This window comes from Phoca vitulina, unplaced genomic scaffold (genome assembly GCF_004348235.1).
Source record: "Phoca vitulina isolate PV1807 unplaced genomic scaffold, GSC_HSeal_1.0 scaffold2, whole genome shotgun sequence".
Taxonomy (NCBI): Eukaryota; Metazoa; Chordata; class Mammalia; order Carnivora; family Phocidae; genus Phoca; species Phoca vitulina.
Window position 1 is genome coordinate 77,645,590 of NW_022589705.1, and position 17,770 is coordinate 77,663,359.

Sequence of the window (17,770 nt, forward strand, 5' to 3'; positions counted from 1 at the left end):
GCACTTATTACAATTTACAATTATAATTACAATCACAATTATTTTATACGTATGTTTGCTTACTTTTATATTTGTCTTGTCCAGTTACATTCTATATAAGCTCCATAACAGCTGAGGTCACCTAGGTCTGGCTCACTCTTATATCCCTCAGACTAGTACATATTAAGCACTCAAATAGTATCTCTTTCAGACCTGTCTCCCCTGCCAGTCTCTGGTACAAGAACAGGCTGCCCACATCTACAACCCTCATGCCCTCAAGTGAGATGCTGTTAAGAGCATCCTTCAAACCTCTCTCACTTGCCTCACACTGCATGGTGCCAGGTATTAGGAGCAATAACGATAAACTCTGTCTTTTTATTGTTTTGGTCCAAACTGAAATGTACCGGGCAGCTATTCTTTGAAATTTATGATTAAGACTAGTCCCATAAATTAAGTTTTCTTCTCTCTTTTTGGTTCTTTTTTTTTTTTCCACCTACCACTTGGAAACTTCATAAAATTTGGAAACATAAACTTCACGGAGGAAAGTTCTATAAACATGTACTTATTGCACCGCACTTATTATAGTTTACACCACATCCCTTCTGAGTTTACAGGACAGCTGGCCAGAAGGTTTCAATTCAGGACAGAATACAGTGGCAGGATTCAAAAATAAGATCATCAGCCACAGTTAACAACATATACACATTCGCCACCATAAAATACCAACACTGCCCCCCCAGCTTTTCCTCAGTCTTTCTAACAACATGAAAGTTGTACAGAACCTTACCTCTCGACCAATAAGCTTCACCCACACTTTGTCTCCGACATCTACTATCTCAGAGGGCTTATCCACACGACAGGATGACATGTGAGTTCGATGGACCAGACCTGGGTACAAGAAGAAATGAAATAAAGCAAAGGGTATATCTGGCATTTATACTCTAAATAATGAGGTAAGGAAAAGATGGGAGTTGAGGATTCACTGAAAAATGTCTGTTAATTTAAAACTGTAAATTAAGACAGGGGCGCCTGGGTGGCTCAGTCGGTTAAGCGTCTGCCTTCGGCTCAGGTCATGATCCCGGCGTCCTGGGATCGAGCCCCGCATCGGGCTCCCTGCTCAGCGGGAAGCCTGCTTCTCCTTCTCCCACTCCCCCTGCTTGTGTTCCCTCTCTCGCTGTCTCTCTCTGTCAAATAAATAAATAAAATCTTTAAAAAAAAAAAAAAATAAAAATAAATAAATAAAACTGTAAATTAAGACAATTTGAGATCACTTTTTGTACTTAATCAACACATATTCTTTAAAAATAATGCTCGGGTGCCTGGGTGGCTCAGTTGGTTAAGCGACTGCCTTCGGCTCAGGTCATGACCCTGGAGTCACAGGATCGAGTCCCGCATCGGGCTCCCTGCTCGGCAGGGAGTCTGCTTCTCCCTCTGACTCTCCCCCCTCTCATGCTCTCTCTCTCTCATTCTCTCAAATAAATAAATAAAATCTTTAAAAAATAAAAAATAAAAAAATAAATAAAAATAATGCTCAATGTTAGCAAACATGTGATACAAGAACAACACATTAGTAAAAACACAAGTCAGTGAAAGTCTTTAAAAGCAAGGGCATCAAGATATTTATACCTTTTTTTAAAAAAAAGATTTTATTTATTTATTTGACAGAGAGAGAGAGAGAGAGCGAGAGAGGGAACACAAGCAGGGAGAGTGGGAGAGGGAGAAGCAGGCTTCCCGCTGAGCAGGGAGCCTGATGCGGGGCTCGATCCCAGGACCCTGGGATCATGACCTGAGCCACAGGCAGATGCTCAACGACTGAGCCACCCAGGCGCCCCAAGATATTTATACCCTTGATGCAAGAATATCATTAGAATTTTTCCAAAAGAAAAAACTTAACAGAGGCAAAACCCAAAAACCTATGGGTATATAAAAATCTTGTAGTATTATTACCTACAAAGGTTTAAAAAAAAACTATAAGCAATCTAAATGACCAATAATTGGAAAATTAGCTTGGTAAACTATGGTAAATCAATCAAATGGAAGAGTAAGCAGCCAATTAAATTACAATTACAGAAAATAATTATGATAAATGTTAAGTGAAAAGAGAAAATCTAAACAAGGTGCCATTTTTAATCTATTAACAACATGGTTAGAAAATAATATGCATGGGTGAGAGCATAGTAAAATAAATATTGCTAAGGCTAGTATAAAATTTTAGAAATCATTTAGCAATCACTAACAAGAGTGGTAAAAATATTTAATAAAATTAATTAAAAGTTAAATGATAGATTAGTTATTAAATAATTTTTAAAATATTTATAATAGATGTCCTTTTCCTGTCTGTCCAAAGTCCTTTCCTGGGAGAACCACCTTCCCTTTTTTTTAATAGATAATTTCGGATTTTTATGAATAAAATTATTAAAGTATTAATCAACATCACCTTCCCTATTTTCTTTCTTTTTTTTTTTTTTTAAAGATTTATTTATTTATTTATTTGACAGAGAGAGAGAGAGAGAGAGAGAGAGAGAGCAGGAACACAAGCAGGGAAAGTGGGAGAGGGTGAAGCAGGCTTCCCGCCCAGCAGGGAGCCCGATGCGGGGCTCGATCCCAGGACTCTGGGATTATGACCTTAGCAGAAGGCAGATGCTTAACGACTGAGCCACCCAGGTGCCCCACCTTCCCTACTTTCTAAAATAAATCTGGTCCATGTGATTTGGTTGAAGCTGACATAACCCCCAACTGTGGGCACATGACACAATCTTAATCAATCAAGATACTTCATCCCATTGAGTGATTAGCTAAATCAATTCATCTTTTTCAAGATATTTGTCAGGATAATAAACTACAAAAACTTACCAATGCCCATCTTTACCACCAGGTGGCAAGAGTTGGCCAGAGGTAAGACACAAAGCCCTGAGGGTGTAATCTGAGCACCTGATATAGCCCTGGGGAAGCTAGATTTTCCTGCACCCCACAGTGAGAATAGCCAAAACATTTCTCAATTGTGTTTCTGTCCCCTTCAATGTATTTTTGAAGACAGAAAAAATTAGAAACAAACTAAGGGCACCTGGGTGGCTCACTCCGTTATGCATCTGCCTTCAGCTCAGGTCATGATCTCAGGGTCCTGGGACTGAACCCCAAGTTGGGCTCCCTGCTCAGCGGGGAGTCTGCTTCTCCCTCTGCCGCCCGCCGCCCCACCCACCCACCCCACTCGTGCTCTCTCTTGCCCGCTCTCTCAAATAAAATCTTCTAAAGAATTTTTTAAAAAACGATGCTCAAAAGATTATATAAGAATATGTCCATAATTCATTCTTTAGTAAATATTTGACTGCCTACTCTGTGTCAAGCACTGAAGACAACCAGCATTTTCTCATGTAAATAACAAAAGTACAACAGAAAATTATATGCGGTATCCCTCTCCCTCTGCCCCTCCCCCCCCACGTTCTCTCTCTCTCCCTCTCTCTCTCAATAAAATCTTTAAAAAAAGGCGGGGGGGCCTGGGTGGCTCAGTTGGTTGAGTGTCTGCCTTCCACTCAGGTCATGATCCCAGGGTCTTGGGACTGAGCCCTGTGTCATCCTCCCTGCTCAGTGGGGAGTCTGCTTCTCCCTCTCCCCCTCTCCCCCCACCCTCATGTTCTGTCTAATAAATAAAATCTTTACAAAAAAATTGTATACAGTATGATTACAAATGCTTAAAAAAGACTTTAGGGGAGGTGGGTGGGGGTTGAGGTAACTGAGTGACAGGCATTAAGGAGGGCACTTGATGTGAAGAGCACTGGGTGTTATATGCAACAGATGAATTACTGAACTCTACATCTGAAACTAATGATGTACTGTATGTTGGCTAATTGAATTTAAATTTTAAAAAAAGACTTTAAAAATCAGAAAGAATGATCCAAAATGCTGTAACAATGGTTATCCTAGGGTACAGGATTACACGTTAATTTTTTTATTTTCAAGTGTTTCAATAATAGAGAAAATTATCTCTATTCTGGGGAAAATAAATACAACATACAATTATTTTGAATGAACATAAACCAGGAATGTAAACTAGAGAAAAACGATTAAGTCAAAGAGTTACATCTAAAATACCTGCCCTCCCTTAAATTGCGTGGGGGAATGATGAGCCTGTATTCTCTCTCAAGCTCGCTCTCACATGCGTGCATCCACAAGGACATCGGCACAGCAGGCACGTATCTGTGATGAGAAGTATCTGCCCTCTGTTGGAGCTCCTGTTGGAAGTCACTGCTTGCTCTGACCAGGGTCACTGGGGCTCACATACCTACTGCAGCTCATTCTGGAGGTTGACAGCCTATCTCTATGAATAACTCTGGGGCCTCCAAAATGTGTTATATACATCATAAAACCTGTGTTTTTAATCTTAGACCACATCACGTAATCTCCAAATTGGATAAAACCTGCGAAGCTGTGGGCACCCCCGCCCCCGCCCCCAGGATGGTGTAACGGGCAGAGCAGCCTAAAAGTTTAAAGAGGAAATTCAGATGCCCTAAAGGAAAGGGAAACCTTGCACTTTGGCATTTTTTGGCTGCAACTGTCCTCTCATTCAAAAATTCACTTCTTTCCTCTATTGCTAATGAAAGTTATGAAGGAAATTAACGTTGAATCTAATAATACTTGAATTTCTTTTCTATCCTGAAACAAAAGGTCTGTACCACAAACAAGGAAATAATGGCATTAACCATTTGTCCTCCCACCTGATCTCAAAGTAGGATATTCTTTGGTCTGGGCATCATTCCTGGTTCAATATGGCATTATTAGTAGTGAAAAACTGGAACTTTAAAATGATCATGTGGTACAACTGATGATAGACAAATGTTTAAATGTTTACAAAAGTATGTGAAAAGATGGAGAAATGTTTAAGGCTCATTAAGTGTAAAAAACTATAAAATACATATATAGAGAGTATAAACTTAAACTCAACGTTAAGTTTTATGTACATGTGACTTATAAAAAATATACCAAAATGTTGATAGCGCCTATCTGTGTGGTAGTAGTATCATATAATTCCTTTGGAATCTTTCCCCTTATTTTTCTATAATATGCATGCAATATTTTTAATCATAACAGTATCTTAAAAGCGAAATAGAAAATGATATGTACACTACAACTGAGTTGTAAAACTATGTCTCATATAGAACAGACCAAAAGAGAATATAAAAATAGTTATGCCAGGGTGCAAGATTTTTATAGCTGAGACATTAATGGCTTATTACCAAAAGACCTTAGCTTACACGGTGAATTAAATAAGGGAAATGGTCTAGCCCTCAGCCTTGAAGGCAAATGTCAGGTGGGCAGTTGGATATTTAAGTCCATAGCTCAGAGGAGGCATATGAACTGAAGATACAAATATATGTAGGAGTCTGCAAATGTAAACTTACATACTAAAATACATTAACCAGGGGCACCTGGGTGGCTCAGTGGGTCAGGCATCTGCCTTCAGCTCAGGTCATGATCCCAGGGTCCTGGGATCGAGCCTGTGTGGGGCTCCCTGCTCAGCGGGGAGTCTGCTTCTCCCTCTACCTCTGCCCCTCCCCCTTCCATTTGTGCTCTCACATGCATACGCACTCTCTCTCAAATAAATAAAATCTTTTAAAATAAATAAATAAAATAAAATATATTAACCTGATGGTCAATATAGTGATTGGTACAGGGACAGACACAATTCACCAATTTATTAATTTACGACAGAGAATATACTTTTTTTTTTAAAGATTTATTTATTTCTTTGTGAGAGAGAGTGCACGCACACACACAAGAAGAGGGAGTGGCAGGCAGAGGGAGAAGCAGGCTCCTTGCCGAGCAAGGAGCATGATGTGGGAATCGATCCTAGAACCCTGGGATCATGATGTGAGCCAAAGGCAGACGCTTAACCAACTGAGCCACCCAGGCATCCCAAGGATACTTTTTAAAATTCCCAGTCCTTGCCTAATAGACTACTCACTGTTTTTAGGTATCAAATACCTAAAAAATTGGGTAAGTGATCAGAAATTGCTTCAACACAGAATCAGAACAAAATGGAGACACATGATTTAAAATAAGTTTCCAGTCCACAGGTTTAATGGACTATCACTTCCTCATAAAAGAATCCATCTCTCTCTAGTTCCTAGCATCAGATTCATTTCTGCTCTCAATAAAGGCAAGACAAACACTGCCAACTTCAGATTCTCAGGCTTTCTTTTACTATGTTCCAGCCTGACAACCCACCCTGTTCACATAATCTCCCCCTAGATAGAATGATACAGTCAATTAGATTTCAGTCTCCTAAATTATAATTTCATTCCAATCCCTTTTCTCTGGAATCACACCCAGATTAGCTTGTTACCGTCTCAAGAGTGCTCTCATCTCTTTAGTCACAGAGTTACAGGCGATTATCTGGTATATTTCTATCTATGGCTAATCCCATACTCTGTATGGGGGATTTATCACCAGTTGCATTCTCGGACAGTCTATATTCTTGGAAGGTATTTCACTGCTACCCACATAAACTACCCACAGTTGGATTAAGTGAATAAGGTAGAGGGCACCAAATAACACATTTGAGGCCCCCTCACTCTGTGCTGGATACCTCACTAAATACAGTACATCCACCCATTCATTTAATCTTTATATCAACCCTGTGATGTAGGTTCACATGAGGAAATACAGTAGATGATAAATACATTGTGCAAGATCACAAAGCTAATAAAGAACTGCAATTCAAATATGAGTCTGTAGGGTCTTCTACAACATACTGATATTTCTCCAATTTTATTATTGATCTGTGTTATCTTTTCAATTAAAAAAAAAAGAAAGGGGCGCCTGGGTGGCTCAGTCATTAAGCATCTGCCTTTGGCTCAGGTCGTGATCCCAGGGTCCTGGGATCGAGCCCCGCATTGGGCTCCCTGCTCAGCGGGAAGCCTGCTTCTCCCTCTCCCACTCCCCCTGCTTGTGTTCCCTCTCTCGCTGTGTCTCTCTCTATCAAAGAAATAAAATCTTTAAAAAAAATTAAAAAAAAAAAAAGAAAGATGGTCTCATCTACAAGTAGTAGAAACACATCTAATTCTGCTCCAGCATATGCTCCAAAATGAACAGAAATAATGAAAATGCTTTGCTTGTCCATCTACATGGAAGGGAGCTCTTCAGAGCAGTTTGTGCCTGGATTTCTGACATGAAGCCATAAATGACCAAAGGGCATATTAAGTCCATCATCACATTCAGTAAACCCAACAGGACACTTAAACGGACTGAATCCCATCCAAGTGTCTGCTAGTAAAAGAAGAAAATAAATTGTGATAACTTGGAAAGAGCTAGCATCTCAATCACCATATATAAAACACAAACAAACAGAGGTAGCCTATTATTGTTCCCTTAAAAATACTCTCCCAAATGTGCTGTTCAACCTTAATTTCTTTTACAACTCCCACTGACCATAAAGAGGTGAAAATTATAAACCACTAGAGGACAGCTACAGCCCAAAAATGTCAAAATAAAAGGTCCCCTTTATCTTTGGGGGATCTGAATTCCCTTTCTAGAATTTTCAAATAAGTTATCACCAATCAATGGTGTATGACAATAATCTAAATCCACAAATTAAAGTGCTTTCACACCCTTTATCTTGTTGGGATTATAGATTCATTCAAAAGTTACTAAATATCCACAATATTATAGGCAAAAATGGATTCAAGGAGAAGTAAGACATGATCCTGCCAATCAAGAATCTCAAAAATATGCACATCATTCCCATTTCACAGATAAGGAAACTAAGGCTCAAGTCTTACTCAAAGACTCAAAGCAACTGGAAGTCAAAAGCCAATAAATGGCAGAGCTGGGACTAGAATTTATTCATTTAATAAAATGTACTTAACACCCACTATTCCTCAGGTACTGTTCTAGGCCCCAACATTTCACAGCTCAGTGGATAACTACAACTTCACTTATATTATTACACCACATTGTAATTTGTTCATATCTCTAGACTATGAACAATCTGAGAGCAGCAGGGACTGTTTTCTTATCTCTCTGTTCCCACCTAACATAGTGACCAGATAATAAAATTCAATAATTATTTGCTAAACTGAATACACTGCTAAAAACATTTGAGCTTCAGGGTGCCTGGGTGGCTCAGTCGGTTAAGTGTCTGACTCTTGATCTCAGCTCAGGGCTTGATATCAGGGTCATGAGTTCAAGCCCTTGTGTTGGGCTCCACGAAGTAAAATTATTTGTGCTTCTACCATAAGCAAGACATTTTAAAAGTATAACATTGAACAATCTCTGATCCCAAAATTTCATGTGCTGGTGGGGTAGAGGATAGTGGAGCAAAAAAAAAGAACTTCATAAAAAAACTGCATTGACACTATGACAGTCACTAGCCATGTTGCTGTTTTAAGTTTAAATTTAAATTAAAATAAACAAAGTTAAAAGTCAGTGGCTACATTATTGGACAGCAAAGATGTGCTATAATGCAAAAATATATTTGGTCTTTGTCCCTGGTTCCTAGACACCCTGCACAGAACTCCTATAACTCTTGGCATCTCTCCAGTGATAGGAGAGTCTTTTGTTATTCATAAGCCCCTTCTGATCACACCAGAGTTTGTGCTAATGAGGTGACTTAGCATAGGGCTCCTAGAGGTCTCTGGATGGGCCAAGTCTCCAGAAGATCAAATGATGAGAGGGTTGGAACTTTCAGCCTCACTGGTCTCCAGGAAAGAGGGGGAGGGGCTAGAGAGTAAGTTCTATAAAAACTCTTGAACGGTGAGATTCAGACAGCTTCCAGGTTAGTAAACACATCAGCTTGCTGGGAGGGTGGTATGCCAGAGAAGACATGTAAGCTCGGAGTACACCCCCCACCCATACCTTGCCATTCTAGCAAATTATCAAACTTGAGGAGGGGGTTGTGGGAACCCTTGCTTCGTAGCCCACCAGTCAGAAGTCCAGGTGGCTCAGGACTTATGACTGGCATCTGAAGTAGGGGAAGTCTTGTGAGTCTGAGCCCCTCTAACCTGTGGGATCTGACACCTGCTCCAGGTAGATAGTGTCAGAAGTGAATTAAGACGCCTCCTGTTGGAAGCTGGAGAACAGGTTAGTGTCAGAAAACACACTGGAACAGATACAGAACATTTTCCTCATCACACAGAGTTTTATTAGGCACCACTATGAGATGGGGGAAAATCTAGTTTAGATCTGAACACTAGGAAGGGGTCTTCAACTAAGTAGTGGTAAAAATTCTGAGAATAGGAGGCTGAGAAAAACAACTCAAGAGTCTCCCTTCCCGAATCAAAATGTTAAAGTCTGGAGAGCAGAATTATTTTATAGCTCAGTCCTTTTGGCATGGGACTTAATGATCTTCCCCCTTTGAGAGCAGAGAAGCTAAAATACAACTGTTCGAGTTATGCAGTAAACCCACAGAAAAGACCGGGATTAGAGAGTTCCCACCTAATTACTTGGCTTCCTGAGCTCTCCCTCTGAGGCTTGTCTCGCCAGCTGTCAGACTAACAGATCACATGTAAGCAGGAAGCCATAATCAGAGGCATCCCCTGACAGGGCATGGACACGAATGAGTTGAAGACTGACTGCTGAGAGATGGCAGGCCTTTCATCTCCACACAGTCCCCAAAGTGCCACATAAAGGCTCAAGTAAGGATGGGACTTTCAAGTACTGGGAGCGATGGCAAGTACACCATGAAAATCTGTCTTCAGACCAAAAGAGATGCTTGCCTATAGGGACCGGGATGGGTTCCCTCACATTAAATCCTAGACAACATAAAGTGAGAAACTTTATAACAGATTGCTGACTGCTAGCTTGGAAACTACTGGTGAGCCCTTTCTAATTCCAAGATGCAATTTGTGGCACAGCAGTCTCCAAGGCTAGAAGCATGGCTTTATTATCCAAAGATCAGCTGTTGGATTTATTTTTAAAGAAAAATTTTGTTTTAAAAAACTGCACAAAGAAAAAGTCCCTATTCCATGTCCATGTCTCCCATAGCAAACTGAACCCTCCAGAGGTGACCCCTGTTAACAGTTTGTTGAGTAAGCTTCTAGGCTTTCTTCTAAACATATGCAATAATTCAAAAAACTACATAGGCTAATGTACACATGCTTTAAAATGTAGGTAGGGATGGGATGCCTGGGTGGCTCAGTGGGTTAAGCATCTGCCTTCAGCTCAGGTCATGATCCCAGGGTCCGGGGATCAAGTCCTGCATCGGGCTCCTTGCTCGGCAAGGAGCCTGCTTCTCTCCCTGCCTGCCTCTCCCCCTGCTTGTGCTCTCTCTCTCTCTCTGACAAATAAATAAATAAATAAATAAATAAATAAATAAATAAAATCTTAAAAAAATTTTTTTTAAATGTAGGCAGGGAGGGTCATGCTCTTCAAACTCTGCTGCAACATGCTTTTTCGTGTTACCTTGGACATCTTTCCATTTCAGTAAATTGGGACGTACCCATTTCATCAATTCTAAGAGGCACTTTCCTGCCCTCACTTTACCATCTCTGAAATAAGAATGCTTCCTAGAACCAGTGCTATCTTACAAAGGCTTTCAGTCAGGCATCAGTGTGGGGGTAGTTGTATCAAAACTTTGCACAGATCCTTCCTGGTGAAACGAAGAAGGCACCAGCATCAAAGTATCATGCTTCTTATCATCTGCATAGTCCACTGCACAAATGTACATAATTTATCTAAGTCTATGCTACAAACTAAATCCACTAAAGGACTGCTGGATTAAAGGGGAAGCACATTAAAAATGTGAATAGGCATTGCCAAAATCTATAACAATTTATACTCTCAACAGGAAGTAAAACTATTATTGGAAATACCCATTTCCAAAATTGGTCATTAATAGCAATTTTTTAAGTTTTTATTTAAATTCCAGTTAGTTAACATACAGGATAACAGCAATGTCTTTAATATTTGTTAATCTCAAAAATCTTATGAGTGTTTTAAATCACTTTAAAAAACTATTTTGAGATAATTTTAGATTCACATGTAGTCACAAGAAATATGCAGAGAAAACCTGGGTACCCTTTACCCAGTTTCTTAACTGTAATAGTAAGTATAGCATTTCTGGTGTTCTCTGAGTTATTCTAGCAAAATTATCGAAACTGGGGTCGGGGATGGTGTGGGAACACTGAAATGTGTAGCCAAGTCTGCCAGAAGTGTGGATAACCTGGGGACTCGATGCTTGTACCTGGCGTCTGAAGTGAGGGCAGTCTTGTGGAACACAGCCCTGAAGTCTGCAGAGTTGGGTGCTACCTCGGCAGTTAGTGTCAGGACTGAACTGAACTGTAGGATATCCAGCTGGTGTCAAGAATCAGAGAATTGGAGAGCTGGTTAACTGCATGCCACATTCTGCAATGGCAATAAACAACTGCAGTACTGACACATGCCACAGCATGGAAGACCCTAGAAAACATGCTGAGTGAAAGAAGCCGGTCACAAAAGACCCCATGTTGTATGATTCCACTTAATAAGAAATGTCCAGACAAGGCAAACAAATAAAGACAGAAGGTAGACTAGTGGCTGCCTAAGACTCGGGCAGGCAGGATGGTAATTTGGAGTGACTGCTAATAGGTACAAAGTTTCTCTTTGGGGGTCATGAAAATGTTCTCACATTAGATTGTAGTGATGGCTGCAAAACTGTGAATATAAAAAAAAATAACAACCAAAAACACTGAATTGTACATTTGGGTGAAATGCACGGTATAAGAATTACTTCTCAATAAAACTGCCAAAAAAAAAAAAAAAAGGATGTTACACAAAAGGAATTACAAGATATGCAACCCTGGGGCATCTGGGTGGCTCAGTTGTTAAGCGTCTGCCTTCGGCTCAGGTCATGATCCCAGGGTCCTGGGATCAAGCCCCACGTCGGGCTCCCTGCTCCATGGGAAACCTGCTTCTCCCTCCCCCACTCCCCTGCTTGTGTTCCCTCTCTTGCTGTGTCTCTCTCTGTCAAAAAATAAAGTCTTGGGGCACCTGGGTGGCTCAGTCGGTTAAGTGGCTGCCTTCGGCTCAGGTCATGATCCCAGGGTCCTGGGATCGAGCCCCGCATAGGGCTCCCTACTCAGCTGGGAGCCTGCTTTTCCCTCTTCCTCTGCCTCTCCCCCGCTTGTGAACTCTCTCTCTCTTTCTCTGTCAAATAAATAAATAAAATCTTTAAAAAATAAAAAAATAAAATAAAATCTTAAAAAAAAAAAAAGATATGCAACCTTTTGGGATTACCTTTTTTCACTCAACATAATTCTCTGGAGATTGAGCCAGATTTTTTTTTATTTTTTTTTTAAAGATTTTATTTATTTGACAGAGAGAGACACAGTGAGAGAGGGAACACAAGCAGGGGGAGTGGGAAAGGGAGAAGCAGGCTTCCCACTGAGCAGGGAGCCCAATGCGGGGCCCGATCCCAGGACCCTGGGATCATGATCTGAGCCGAAGGCAGACACTCAACAACTGAGCCACCCAGGCGCCCGAGATTGAGCCAGATTGTTGCATACATCCATACTTCATTCTCATTCTTCTTTACTGCCAAGTAGTATTCATTGCACAGATGTGCCACAATTTAAGGTAGTTCTTTTTTTTTTTTTAAGATTTATTTATTTTGGAGAGTGAGAGAGAGAGCTCACACAAAGGGGGGAGGGGAAAGGGAGCGAGAGAGAATCCCGAGCAGGCTCCACCCTGAGCACGGAGCTGGACACGGGGCTCAATTCCACAATCCTGATCTCATGACCCAAGCCAAAACTAAGAGTCAGCTGCCTAACCAACTGAGCCACCCAGGCACCCCTTAAGTTAGTTTTAAATCAATCCGGAGAATGAGCATCTTTTAAGACATTTATCGATCAACTGCTATTCTTTCTCCTGTGAATTCTTTCCATATTCTTGGCCCCTTTTCCTACATTCCCTTTTTTTATTAGTCTTTTATCATGTGTCCTACAAATTCTTTTTCACAACTTAACTTTGCTTATGATTTTTGAAATAAATTTGTTTACTTCTATGAAGTCAAGTATCATTCTATATTTTTTCTAATAATATCCTTGTAATTAAATTTTTTTACACTAAAATTTTTGATAATTCCTTAATTTATTATAGTACGAGGAATTAGCAAGTTGAGTTTTTGGATCTACTAGCACTGTGATATGGTAAAAAACTCACTAGGCTAGGAATTAGGAGGCTCAGGTTCTAGACCTAGCTGTGCCATTACCTAGCTAAATCACTCTGAGCAGGCCACCAGTCTGTAGAACTTGTCTTTTCTATGTAACACAATTATTTTAAGAAACAAATAAGATTATAGATATTAAGGCAATTCTCAAGAAATGTCCAACAAATGCCTATAATTTTAAAAAGAAAAATTAAAGCATAATATATATAATATATTCGTACTGGTTACAACACTATTCCCATTCCATGTGCCGTATACTAGAAAATTCACATCAGCCTCAGAGAGGAAATAGCTTGCCCTACCCCAAATCCTAAGACCAAAGAGGTCAAGTGTCTTGCCTAGGGTCACAGGTGAAATTTAGACAAGAGCTGGTTCCAGAAGTGAACCTAAATAGCTACACCCAGCCCCCCACCAACTCAGAGAGCATCATTCTTCTGAGTTAAGACCTACGAAAACATGGACTGTCATCATTTATCTATATTCCTATCTCTACACTAAAGACAAAAACAAAACTACTGTTTGAAAAAGAGAGTCTATAATCAGGATGTGGTGGGGTGACAGAAAACAGTAGAACAGAAGGGCTGAATTTCAAGTGACAGGTTACCACCTTGCTTCCGACAGCCTGGGATTTTGATGAAGGCTCCATAGTCTGTCACCATAGCCACCTATAAAGACCGAAAAAAGAAAAAAAAAAGAAAAAAATCAATGTCACACAAATGAGAATCTCTCTTCCATAGCATTTAACCTACTCTCCCTGAATTTCCACTTGGCACTGAATGCTGCAAAGCTCCCTAAAAGTTATGTTCTGTCAAATATTCTTTCTGTTCTTTTTGAAATTTAGACTGGCAGGTATGTGTGAACATATTAAAAACACTGGTGAGGCTGGAGTGTTGTCAGATGGTATGACAGAATCTAGGGATGTCCAAATCTTACACCTACTGAAATCCGCAAAGGAGATATTTGAAGAAACGGAACACACAGCAGAAAATCTGGTAATAAAGTTACACTTCTTATTAGCTGGGACTGAGGCCCCCAATACCAAAACAGAGAACTTTAATATTTTGGGATGGATTATATAGGACATCCCTTTTCCCTAAACTTCAAGTCAAAACAGATGATATGGCCTGCTCTATTTAACTCCAAACCAGTCTTAGGTTTTATAAGACAACTACAGAAAAAAACAATACACAGAAAACTGACAGAACCTAAAAAGCTGTAATCAGAGAGAAAAAGAGTTGTCCCTGAGTCTTTTGTGGAGGTGACCAAAGACGGAGAAGTTACAGGCTTGATGAGTCTATGTAATAGGTAATAGTAATGAAAGGCCCGGAACCCCTGCCAGAAAAACATTATCCCAGGAACTGGAGCAAGATGGCAGAGGAGTAGGAGACCTAAATTTCGTCTGGTCCCAGGAATTCAGCTAGACAGTTATCAAATCATTCAGAACACCTACAAACTCAACAGGAGATCAAAGAAAAGAATAGCAGCAATTCTATGAACAGAAAAGCGACCACTTTCTGAAAGTATATATTTTTCTGGGGTTGTTGCTATCCTTCTAGCATTTTGTTCTCTCATTCATCTATTCTCCTCTGGACAAAATGATAAGATGGAAAAACTCACTTCAAATAAAAGAACAAGAGGCAGGCAGTACCGACCGCCAGGGACCTAATCAATACAGACATCGGAACTAGAGTTCAGAATGACGATTATAAAGATACTAGCTGGGCTTGAAAAAAGCATAGAAGATACTAGAGAATCCCCTTCTGGAGGAATAAAAGAACTAAAATCTAACCAAGTCGAAATCAAAAAGGCTATTAATGAGGTGCAATCAAAAATGGAGGCTCTAAATGCTAGGATAAATGAGGTACAAGAGAGAATTAGTGATATAAAAGACTCAATGATGGAGAATAAAGAAGCTGAAAAAATGAGAGATTAAACAACTACTGGATCACGAAGGGAGAATTCGAGAGATAAGTGATACCATAAAGCGAAACAGAATAATTGTGATCCCAGAAGAAGAGAGAGAGGGGAGCAGAAGGTATATAGGAGCAAATTATAGCAGAGAATTTCCCTAATTTGGGAAAGGAAACAAGCATCAAAATCCAGGAGGCACAGAGAACCCGCCTCAAAATCAATAAAAACAGGTCAACACCCTGACATCTAATAGTAAAACTTACGAGTCTCAGAGACAAAGAGAAAATCCTAAAAAGCAGCTCTGGACAAGAGGTCTGTAACCTACAATGGTGGAAACATTAAATTGGCAGCAGACATATCCACAGAGACCTGGCAGGCCAGAAAGGACTGGCATGATGTATTCAGAGCACTAAACGAGAAAAACATGCAGCCAAGAATACTATATCCAGCTAGGCTGTCATTGAAAATAGAAGGAGAGATAAAAAGCTTCCAGGACAAACAAAAACTAAGAGTTTGCAAACATCAAACCAGCCCTACAAGAAATACTGAAAGGGGTCCTCCAAGCAAAGAAAGAGCCTAAAAGTAACATTGACAAGAAAGGAACAGAGACAATATACAGTAACAGTCACCTTACAGGCAATACAATGGCACTAAATTCATATCTTTCAATAGTTACCCTGAATGTAAATGGGCTAAATGCCCCAATCAAAAGACACAGGGTATCAGATTGGATAAAAAAACAAGACCGATCGATATGCTGTCTGCAAGAGACTCATTTTAAACCTAAAGACACCTCCAGATTTAAAGTAAGGTGTGGAAAACCATTTACCATGCTAATGGACATCAAAAGAAGGCTGGGTGGCAATCCTTACATCAGACAAATTAGATTTTAAACCAAAGACTGTAATAAGAGATAAGGAAGAACACTACATCATACTTAAAGGGTCTATCCAACAAGAAGATCTAACAATTTTAAATATCTATGCCCCTAACATGAGAGCAGCCAATTATATAAGCCAATTAATAACGAAATCAAGAAACACATCGACCATAATACAATAATAGTAGGGGACTTTTAACACCCCCCCCCCACTGAAATGGACAGATCATCTAAGCAAAAGATCAACAAGGAAATAAAGGCTTTAAATGACACACTGGACCAGATGGACTTCACAGATATATTCAGAACATTCCATCCCAAAGCAATAGAATACACATTCTTCTCTAGTGCACATGGAACATTCTCTAGAATAGATCACATCCTGGGTCACAAAATCAGGTCTCAACCGGTACCAAAAGATTGGGATTATTCCCTGCATATTTTAGGACCACAGTGCTTTGAAACTAGAACTCAATCACAAGAGGAAAGTTGGAAAGACCTCAAATACATGGAGGCTAAAGAGCATCCTACTAAAGAATGAATGGCTCAACCAGAACATTAAAAAGAATAAAAAAAAATTCATGGAAACAAATGAAAAGGGAAACACAACTATTCAATATCTTTGGGATGCAGCAAAGGCGGTCCTAAGAGGAAAGTATATAGCAATACAAGCTTTTCTCAAGAAACAAGAAAGGTCTCACATACACAACCTAACACTACACCTAAAGGAGCTGGAGAAAGAACAGCAAATAAAGCTTAAACCCAGCAGGAGAAGAGAAATAATAAAAATCAGAGCAGAAATCAATGAAATACAAACCAAAAGAACAGTAGAACAGATGAACGAAACTAGGAGCTGGTTCTTTGAAAGAATTAATAAGATTGATAAACCCCTGGCCAGACTTACCAAAAATAAAAAGAGAAAGGACCCAAATAAATAAAATCATGAATGAAGAGGAGAGATCACAACCAACACCAAAGGAATACAATTATAAGAACATATTATGAGCAACTATATGCCAGCAAATTAGACAATCTGGAAGAAACAGATGCATTCCTAGAGACGTATAAACTACCAAAACTGAACCAGGAAGAAAACCTGAAGAGACCCATAACCAGTAAGGAAATAGAAGCAGTAATCAAAAATCTCCCAATAAATAAGAGCCCAGGGCCAGATGGCTTCCCAGGGGAATTCTAACAAACATTTAAAGAATTAATACCTATTCTTCTGAAACTGTTCCAAAAAATAGAAATGGAAGGAAAACTTCCAAACTCATTTTATGCGGCCAGCATTACCTTGATCCCAAAACCAGAAAAGACCCCATCAAAAAGAACTACAGACCAATATCCCTGATGAACATGGATGCAAAAATTCTCACCAAAATACTAGCCAATAGGATCCAACAGTACATTAAAAGGATTATTCACCACGACCAAGTGGGATTTATTCCTGGGCTGCAAGTTTGGTTCAATATCCGCAAATCAATCAATGTGATACATTTTTTTTTTAAGATTTTATTTATTTATTTGACAGAGAGAGAGACAGCGAGAGAGGGAACACAAGCAGGGGGAGTGGGAGAGGGAGAAGCAGGCTTCCCGCTGAGCAGGGAGCCCAATGTGGGGCTCGAACCCACGACCCCGGGATCATGACCCGAGCCGAAGGCAGACGCTTAACGACTGAGCCACCCAGGCGCCCCGATACAATACATTAATAAAAGAAAGAACAAGAACCATATGATCCTCTCAATAGATGCAGAAAAAACATTTGACAAAGTATAGCATCCTTTCTTGATTAAAACTCTTCACAGTGTAGGGATAGAGGGTACATACCTCAATATCATAAAAGCCATCTATGAAAAACCCAC

The 17,770-nt window shown here is 39.9% G+C and overlaps 1 protein-coding gene across 1 annotated transcript in view; it reads right to left on the minus strand.

Annotated features, from left to right (window-relative positions):
• Window positions 1-17,770, minus strand: part of ZCCHC17 (zinc finger CCHC-type containing 17) — a 63,661-nt gene that overhangs the window by 27,206 nt on the left and 18,685 nt on the right. The window contains exons 3-4 of the mRNA XM_032389341.1: window positions 13,725-13,782; window positions 767-867 (exon numbers count right to left, since the gene is read on the minus strand). Coding sequence (XP_032245232.1) covers window positions 767-867; window positions 13,725-13,782 — 159 coding nt within the window. The remainder of the gene's footprint in view (window positions 1-766; window positions 868-13,724; window positions 13,783-17,770) is intronic.